This window comes from Cyrtonyx montezumae, unplaced genomic scaffold (assembly GCF_038088225.1).
Source record: "Cyrtonyx montezumae isolate F1298 unplaced genomic scaffold, pur_monq_1.0 scaffold_10, whole genome shotgun sequence".
NCBI classification, from domain to species: Eukaryota; Metazoa; Chordata; class Aves; order Galliformes; family Odontophoridae; genus Cyrtonyx; species Cyrtonyx montezumae.
Window position 1 is genome coordinate 7,839,588 of NW_027071826.1, and position 9,929 is coordinate 7,849,516.

General features: G+C 45.9%; 1 protein-coding gene across 1 annotated transcript; it reads right to left on the minus strand.

The window, feature by feature from the left end:
* Window positions 1-364: 364 nt before the first annotated feature.
* Window positions 365-2,234, minus strand: SIVA1 (SIVA1 apoptosis inducing factor). Its single transcript, XM_065755669.1, has 4 exons — window positions 2,090-2,234; window positions 1,815-2,012; window positions 1,080-1,236; window positions 365-599 (listed from the first exon to the last, which is right to left on the minus strand). Exons 1-4 carry the CDS (start codon window positions 2,205-2,207, stop codon window positions 542-544), a joined length of 531 nt encoding a protein of 176 aa, XP_065611741.1. The 5' UTR covers window positions 2,208-2,234; the 3' UTR covers window positions 365-541.
* Between the last annotated feature and the right edge of the window lie 7,695 nt (window positions 2,235-9,929).

The window sequence follows — 9,929 nt, forward strand, 5'->3', positions numbered from 1 at the left end:
TCTAAGAAAGTAACCTTATAATAACCTTACAAGGAGGGTGCAGCAAAAGCAGTCTCTGACGTGCAACTACTGTGTTTTCTTTCATCTGTTCTTCCCCCTCAAGAAGTCTGTAGTACCAGTTCTCTATTAAAAAGATAGAGTTCTCTATCAACAGTTTTGTGTTCAAATCAGATTTAACTCACCTAGAAGCACAAGAAGAACACATGATTTCTATTCTGATCCACAAAAGGGGTGTCTTGAGCAACAAGGAGACACTGAACTCTGTGTAACACAAGGAATACCAGGTAAGAGCACAAAGTAGCCCATTCCAGACAAACATCTCATAACCATTCACAGAGCAAAAGCTGACTCCAAACAATGTAGAAATTCTCAAAATATAAAAGTTTATTTAACTACAATATTAAAAAGTACAATATAAAGGTATAAAACATAGAAATCCCATAACTAATTCACAGGTTAAAAGGATTAATTGACCAGCCGTAAGGAGGAGACTTCATGAAATTTACAGACACCATAGCTGTAAAGGCTATTTCATCAGGTTTCAGACTTGAAATATTGAACAACCATTGCAGAGAACTTGCTCACCAACATCACCGTAACTAGGAGGGGGAAAAAAAGAAGAAAAAGAAAGAAAAACAGAAAGTCAGAATGCACCCACTGCTTTTGGAACACAGAAAAAGAATGCCATTCTATTCCATTGGGAACTATAACCACACAACTCCCAGCACAACACACTTTACATCACAGACACCTCAATGACAATATGAAAGTCTTAAGATTACTCCTTGGGAGTGTATTGCTCACCACTGGCCAGAACATTACGTGGCTGGTGAAAAAGCAAGAGGAATGTTTGCCACATAGAGCATTCAAACGAAAAGCTTTCATTAAGATTGATTAAACTACTTCACACAGGCATTTCATTTTCCACGTTTCACACGGTTTTATTGCTCCTAATTCAATATCCAAAGAATTTAAGTCAATTGGATGTACGAGCTGGACGACTGCTGGGGCTCTATAAACTACAACAGATTGTCAGGGTGCACAGTCACAGGAAGCCTGAGAACTCCAAAGGCACTTACTCGGTGATGGAGCACAAGGAGCAGGTAACAGCATTACAGCAGCTGCAGACCCTGCTGCAGCTCTGGCACATGAACCGGTCGCACTGTGCACACGCTTCCTTCACATCGGCAGTTCTTACACAGGAGGAGCAGGCTTTGGAAACCCCCACTGGCGGAACTGCTTAGAAAAGATGCAACTAAGAAACAGGGAAAACAGAAAGAACCAGAGAGCACTAAGAACGGCAGGAACTCGTTATCTCTGTATGGTATTACGGCTGAGGGAAGCGGTGCTCTGAAGCACACACCTGCTGACACCAACACAGGGCCCACTGCTCGCAGCGGTCACAGACTCACAGAATGGCTTTGGCTGGAAGGGACCTTAAAGATCACAGAGCTCCAAACCCTGCCATGGGCTGGCTGTCCTCACCAGCTCAAGCTGCCCAAGGCCCCACGCAGCCTGGCTGCAGGCACCTCAAGGGATGGGGTACCACAACTCTCTGGGCAACAGTGCCAGAACCTCAGCGCCCTCTGGGCAAAGAATTTCTTCCCTTTATATAAAAACTCACCCTCCTTCAGCTTAAAGCTTGCCCTATCGCTATCAGACGGCGTAAGAAGTCGGTCTCCGTCCGGTTCACTCCCTTTGGACACTGGAAGGCTTCCCCAGAGCTTCTCCTCCCCAGCCCGGCTCCCTGAGCCCGGCTGCACAGGAGAGGCGCTCCTTCCGCTGGGCCGCGCTCCCCGCCCCGCTCCACTCACCGCTGTCCGCGGCGGCCGCGCGCCTCAGCAGTTTCCCGTCGGGTCCGATCCGCAGCTGCGCGCTCCGGCGGCGCCCCGCGCTCTCCCCGCCCGGCTCCGGCTCCGGCTCCGTGCAGCGGCTGCCGGCACGGGGCGCGGCGGGCCAGGCGCCCCCCATGCACGCCTGAGCGCCCCTGAACAGCAACAGCCGGGTGCGCTCTGCCGCCCGACGGGAGAGGCGGTTACGAACGGCGGCGGCCTCTGCCCCTCGCCCTCCCGCTCCCTCCTCGTCTCACCGAAGATCTCCCGGCGGTACTCCTCACCCCGCACCCCGCGGCTCAGCTCCCTCAGCCCCACGCGGGTCTTCAGCTGCAGTGGGGCCGCCTCTCCGAAGGGGCACGAGCGCTTCGGCATCGCCTCCGCCACCGGCACCGGGCACCAGCTGCGACGGCGCAGCGCCCACGTCACCGCAGCGCGGACCAATGGCGGAGCGGGGCGGGAAGCGCTGAGGGGCGGGGCGGGAAGCGCTGAGGGGCGGAGCGGGGCGGGAAGCGCTGAGGGGCGGAGCGGGGCGGGAAGCGCTGAGGGGCGGAGCGGGGCGGGAAGCGCTGAGGGGCGGAGCGGGGCGGGAAGCGCTGAGGGGCGGAGCGGGGCGCTCCGCACTCGCGGTGTGAAGTTTTCTTCCACGTTGGGCGCATTCGGGTTTCGCCTCTGAAATGGCGAAATCCGCCTCTGGATGGTCAGTTTCATTAAAATTATCAGGTTGTTCCCTGAGACTTACGGCTTTCTTTGTTGAAGGACTGCAACACATTTCCCATTTATGCATAAGCTTGCTTTAGCAGTCTACTTATCACACTATACACTAACAGTCACATTCAATCCCAACTCTTCAACCCTGTACATATAGGATTTTGGACAAAACCACAACCAACTGCAAAAGGGATTCTTCCAGCGATGAACACCAAAGCCGTGCTTCACTGCCACTGAACTGCTGCTAGGCTTCAGTTCTGAGCACAGGGATTTCAAATAGGTTAACACGAGTTGTTTTCCACAGGTCAGCCCCAGTTGTGGGCTGTGGGCTGCAGCTGTAATGCACAGCAATCCACAGAAATGCCCTCTGTGCTGCATGGTCCGGCTGCTGCCACACACTACTTTGGCTTTTTCTATAAAGATCTTCTTTTTCTGTATGTACCTATAAAGATGTCCAATTGCACATAGAAAACCTGTGGTCTTTTCTTTATTCCTCAAGAATTTCCTTTGAATTATCTTTCTATATGCTGTGATATCCATGAATCTCTGAGGAGCATCTCTAAGCCGAGGAACATGAGCCAATGGAAACGTAAACAGGGTCAGACAGTGACCCATCAGGACAGAGAGCACCGGATCCACGTGTTCATGTCAAAACATGGAGCTCAAGTGTCCTGAGAACTGGGTGAGATAGAAAGAGTTAAAAGCACTGCTCTGCTTGGAGTGCTCTGGACCTTTGACCTTAGAATGGGAAACAGACTTGAAAGTGAGCACCATGTACTACGATGGTGCTGCTGGAGCTGTCATCTAATGGTAAATTTAAGGGCACTTTCCCTGAGGGCTGTTACATTTGCAGCCTGCCATCACCACCCCATTTCAGGGCAAACGCAGAAAGCTGACTGCTGCTGAGTCAGCCATGGGTGTTGACAGCTCTTCTTTAATTAGTCTGCAAGCCTCAACCATTATAACATCAAACCATTATAACGTTGTTGTTGTTGTTTTGTTTTGTTTTTCAGTATCAATTTATCACAGCATCCTAATAGGGAGAAAAGTGTTTCACCTGCTGGTCCACTGACATGCTGCCCAACCGGATGGTTCCCAGTACTTCATTGATTTTATGGCAGTAAGCCTTCAGGAAGATCCACTGGTAAACTGGAAACGGAAAAGAAGGCTGAGATCTGATCTGGCAAAGATTGCTGGCGCGGAGTGTTCGTGAAAATTAATGCTGACAATCTCTGAGGTTAGTTACAGAGTTTGCATGTTGCTGCACAGCTTTGGAATATGAAAAATCAGCCCAAATGAATCCCAAACTGTTCATGGTAATTGTGAAATTTGATGATTTTGGTTTGACCTTGGAAACGCGTTTGTAAAAGAAAGCAGAGAACATCAACAACAGTATTTTTCTCACTACTTTGCTTCTGTTGTGTTTGTGCTAATGTTGCAAACTGCTTGGCTGATAGCTTTCTCTCTTATACAACAAAGAAAGATGAATTTCAATTTTTTTTTCAATGGTTTCTATTTCCAGTGAGCAAATTTAAAGAGCAAAATAGACTAGGCTATGCTCGCTAACTCAGTCTGCTCATATTCCATTTCTACCAGAGCTTTGAGAAAGTCAGGGCATGCACAGAGAGACTCTGGCCATAGTTCACCTTCGTGGATTCTTGCAGTTTAGTACCTAGGGCCAAAATTTTTCTGAGCCAAAATTCCCATTTGGATCTTAATACTTATCAGTTGTCAGTGGGACCAGTTATTTGTCCCACATGTATTACTGCATCCTTACTGACACTGCCAATCTATTGCCTGTTAGGTTTAGTGAGAGCCTCAAAAACAAGCAGCTGTAGCTCTTCCCAATTTGGCTTTTAGATTTGACTTTAAACAATAACTCAGCAAACATCTCATTGCTCAGCCCCCTTTCTCAGGTTACCTATACGAACACAACAAAATGCACAGACATTGCCTGAGCCTGCCTGAGGTCAGGGCCACCATCAGCTCTTTGTAAAGACACAAACTTTACAACAGACTACTCCAAAATACAATTTAATATTTTTTTTACAATTAGGAACAATCAGGTCGATTGGAATAGAAATCAGAGTAAGCTACAGACACTATAAATAAGGATTATATATTTTCTTAAAGGGAATAGAACTTAGGTGCTGGAGAGTAACACATTGAGGAAATTCTCCTTGTGTTTTAGGAGACTGCTGGTCAAAATATTCATAATCACACTCTACCACTTCCTGAAGGGGGGTTGTGGTGAGGAGGGGGTGGGCCTCTTCTCCCTCATAAATAACGACAGGACAAGAGGGAATGGCCACGAGTTGCGCCGGGGAAAATTTAGATTAGATTTGAGGAAACATTTTTTCTCTGAGTGATCAGGCACTGGAATGGCCTGCCTAGGGAGGTGGGTGAGGCACTGTCCCTAGCACTGTTCAAGAAGCGTTTAGATGAGGTGCTAAAGGATTTGAGTTAGTAGTTTGGTAGGGATAGTGATAGGAGGATGGTTGGACTAGATGATCTTGTAGGTCCTTTCCAACCTAATGTATCTATGAATCTGTGACTCTATAATGGCTCATCTGGATTTGTGAACCTAAATATTCATCAATCTTGAGTCCTCCTGCCTGTGCTCTGTTTTGCAAGCACCCTTACAGTAACAAGTTAAACATTCCATTTTAGAAACAGGTGGCAGAAAAATAGCAATCCAGACTACACTAGCTTTTCAGTTGTTCTACATGTCTACTAGCAGGTGCCTATACACATTTCTGAAAGAGTGATCAGGCACTGGAATGGCCTGCCTAGGGAGGTGGTTGAGGCACCATCCCTGGCGCTGTTCAAGAAGCGTTTAGATGAGGTGCTAAAGGATTTAATTTAATTTAGTAGTTGGGTAGAGATAGTGATAGGAGGATGGTTGGACTAGATGATCTTATAGGTCCTTTCCAACCTTATGAACTTATGAACTTATGAACTTATTGAAAGGCCTTGAAAGTATTTTATCCTTCTCTCCAGCTCCATTTATACCAAAGGACTTTTCCTATCTAACTGTAATTAATACTAGAATGAATGAGGAACTTTACATTCTTAGGCCACTCAAAGACAAATCAGAATGTATACACAGAGGTGGCACTCTGCCTTTTATGTTATCTTATATCTATCTTATATCAGGAGCTTCCTTGTAATTTGTACTGATCTAACAAGTAGATATTGGCCAATTCTCTCATTCTTCTCTGATGTTTTCATGATATAATGGTGACAGGAATATTCTGGAGGGTCTGTTAGGGAGCTAACACACTACAGCAGCAGTAGCTGGCTGTTTCAGCAGGTAAAGTATCAGGCTGCACACACATACTCCTTGCAGGGCTCAACTACAGCTCCACACCCTCAGCCCCTCAGTGCTCTTTCCATGATCTGCAGTACGGGTTCAAAGATAAAAAGCCTTCTTGGACAAATCTGCTTTTATTAGAACGGCTCAGGGCTGCTTCATTTCTTCTGTGCCCTTTTATTCTCTTATCATATTGTAGCACGTCAGCCTCAGCAGACAACATGTTTACAACTCGCACCAACAGGCTGCACAATACCTGTTGGTGAGTGCCAGCATTCAGCTATGACTAGTTAGCAACAGAGTTCATGTCCTAATCTTGATGAGTTGCTTCACACATCAAAACCTGTTCGATAAGGCAGCGAGGTGCAGGATTAAGGCTGAAGCTGCTAATTCAAGGTTCTGCCAGCCTGGCACAGCAGCCAGTGCCTTCACTTCAGCCAGCACGGCATGGCTCTTCTGCAGCGTGCTAATAAGAGCGCAGCTCTGCTCAGCAGTTCAAAATCCTCGAAGGTTCCACTTACACTAGAGGGCACTCTCAAGACTGTAAACTGCTAACGCTGTAGGAAAGATGTGAATATTCTACTGCCAACAGTGTACAAACGGGCAGCTTTCCAGTGCTCCTGCTCCCAGCCTTTCCAGTCCTGTGTCTTCTTCTTTCCTGCTGCACACAGTTCCTTTTTATTTCTCCTCTGTCCAGTTTACTTTAATCTGTTAAGGAAAAAGACAACCCAAAGAACTGGGTATATACTCACACCAGATGCTGAACGAAGCATCCACTAGCAATGTCTGCCTGTGCATTTTGTGTAGATTTAACACTGCAGCACACAACCACTCCTAGTGTCAGGTTGATTGAGGATCTGGATGTGCAAAAAGCCCCATGCTCACACCTACCAGAGACACACTGTTCTGGTTTCTTCCACCACAGGTGTCAAAACTGTTCATTTAATTCTAAGTCATCATCCAAAGAATTGTGTCCAAAAAGTGCTATTCCACTCCTCAGTGTGGATTTTTGTGGGAGAGGCTATAGGTACCTCTGCCCTTTTGCTAGTTCCACACAGTGCAAAGCATTCTCTCCCTCACACAGTGCAAAGCATTCTCTCCCTCACACAGCATGGGGAGCTCCAGGAAAACCCTTCTGCCTCCACACTGCAGCTACACACAGACTGCACCCAGTCTTGTTATTTTGCTGTGGAATGAATTCTTGCTGCAAGACAGCTCCCTAAAACAGTCATCTGGAATAACTCAAGGTTCATCCATTCAGCTCAAAAGGACAGGGCCAGCATGTATTGGCAAAGCAACTGCTTCTCTGTACTCACTGGGTATTACAGACGCTTCCACAGCAGCAGCTCACAGAGAATATTTTAAACACATGTGTCTTGTCAGCCCTGGACTGAGAAGATCTCTGTCTGGAAAACAGAAACCGCACAGAGCAAAGCAATGTCCAAGCAGCAGCAGGATAACACTCCACAGCCACAGTCACCAGCACGAGGGCTACCCTAACAACCTTCTGAGTGCAGCCTTCTAGGTTGAAATCTGTTTACACTTGGGAAGCCTTCAAGGCACTCATTCTATCTCCGCGCTGTCTGCTGAGCAGCCTGCATGAGGGGTGTAATATACAGCTACAACAGCAACGCTCAGTACCAGGCCTACCATCCAGGGTGCCAATTAACAGACTTATGTGCTGCTGGCATGTTTCCTCAAGATGGAAATCCGCACACTTCAATAGGGCTCAGACCTCCATCAGTACCAGCACTATTGTGTAATCATGTAGCTTAATGCAAATCAATCTCTAATAGACAAAATGTCTTATCCTATCTGTAATGCCTTAGCTAGCATCTTCTATTCTTCCATGTGACCTTGGTAAATGTATATATAGAAGTATTATAATCTATATTTTTGCTTGTACGTTCCTGCCATATAAATGCATCACCACTAAAACCAAAGCAAAGGTAAAACTGTAAGGCTGGCACTGAGTAGCTGACAGGCAATGGAGAAGCAGCCTGACACTCTTCAAAATTCACTGCCCCATAACTGCTTGTCCCAGACACTGGTGGCTCTTTCAGCTGAGTTCACCACCCAGCACTGTTTTGCAGGACTCTGCTGTTTTGCTTTAATTTCAGTTCTTCTGCCAAACGGGAGATGCTTTTTTGTCCAGCTACTCAATATAGGACCAAATCCTAACCTGAAACATGGTTTTGATTTCCTTTTTACCTTTTCTAGTAATCTTCTTGAGAAGTGATAATCTCACCGCTGTTTGAGAATGTCAAGGCACACCTTCTGTAAACTTCTCCAATACATGTCTTCAAACTGTATTTCATCTGACACAGACACGGCTACAGCTCTGTTAGTATACGTATAAACAGCATTCCACAATTCTGAAAGAATGGGTGTATGCACTTGCAAGGCAGGAATAAATGTTTCTAATAAATCTCTTAAGTTTATGTGAGAATTGTGTAATACTACTAAAGGAGGCAGTGAGAAAATTGTGCTGGCAATCTGAGGTTGATAGTCTGCACTGTTTTGTGCATATGGCTTTCCTGGCGGGAATAGCTGAAGCAGAAGAAAACTGGAGTCCAAAATGCAAAGATCAGAATTTGACCAGCACTGCTGAATTTCAGTGCTGCAGTACAGTAATTAAGAGGTAAGGCTGTAACCACAGTACTGATGCACATGTCACTGTGTGCTTCCATTAACCTCACTGGCAAATGACATTTCCACACACTTGAAGAATTATGTTCAGTTAGCCTTGCAAGTTTTGTCCAATAAAGGAGAAGATGAAGATGCATGCTGCCACCTTTGCTGGAAGGGCACATGCAGTTGGCTGTTCTGTACTTCTTAAGAAACAAATCACTAGTACTTCTGCCCGGGGTATTGTAAGGGTCTCAGCAGCCAGAAGAAACTACCTGACAACTCTGTGACTTACCGAGCACTGGAAAGGTATCTCTGAAACCTAAAGCCGTCATCTGAAGCACTGTTTGGAGTCCTGTAACGCAAACTCAGCATACTTATTCAACTTCTAAAAGGCAGCGCCTGCCAAATGAAGGGTACAGTATCTCAGCACTTCAAATACATTCAAATACATGAGTGTTTTTTTCCTGAAAAAGACCTCTCCTTGCCAAAGACATTTGTGCAGACAGTGTTATTATTTCCAACCACTGCAAAGTGCAGCTGCTGGACAAAACCTGATGCATTAAAGGAGGTTTTAAACATTATGTGTTTATGGAGCATCTGCTTTCCTTCTTTTTTTCCCCAACTCTTCTGAACAGCCTCATAGGGCTGATGAGCAGACATTTAATGCAAACACTACTGCAGAAATTAACAACACAGAAAGGTGTTTCAGAACAACTAATTCCTTGTGAGTGTAAGAGATTAAATACCAAAGTACTGAAACTGCTATTCAGGTTTTACTTCAGTACTTCACTACGATACCCACATGGATGATATTTTACTTTTGACCAACACGAAAGCGTTCAGGCTCATGCAAGAGTGAAAGCAGAAGAAATTTCTGCTAGCTGTTCCCTACCAACACTTCTTTTCCACAGACCTGTTGTTTGGGAAAGAAACAAGAAAGTTCTCACTTCCATGAGGCAGGCTGCACCATGCATCCTGTGTAGTACAGCCATGGCCAGGCAGGCTCCACATCTCAGGCACCCTCTTTTGGGCTGGCAATATGGATCTAACAAAGACATGAAACATGCACTAACAAACTCAACCAAATTTAACAGCCAACAATCCACAAGGAACTCACTTAACACAGTGCCTGCATCACAAACAGGGATCTTTTCTATCAATAACATGACCGAAGCCATATCTTCCTTCTTGCCTCAGGTTTAGCTACAAGGGTTATGTCAGCTCATCATTTTTGCCAACGTCCAGGACTCAAAATTGGCCCTCTGATGGAAATGAAACTTGTCACTGTACAGGAAGGTGGGCCACTTCCACGAGATACAAGGAAAGAGCTAGGGCTTGACCCCATATAAACTACTAGAAGTGAGTAGGAGTAGACAAGTAATATATTAATTGCAGCACTAAAAAGGCAAGATGTCAATCTTACCTTTGATCCCATTTTTGCC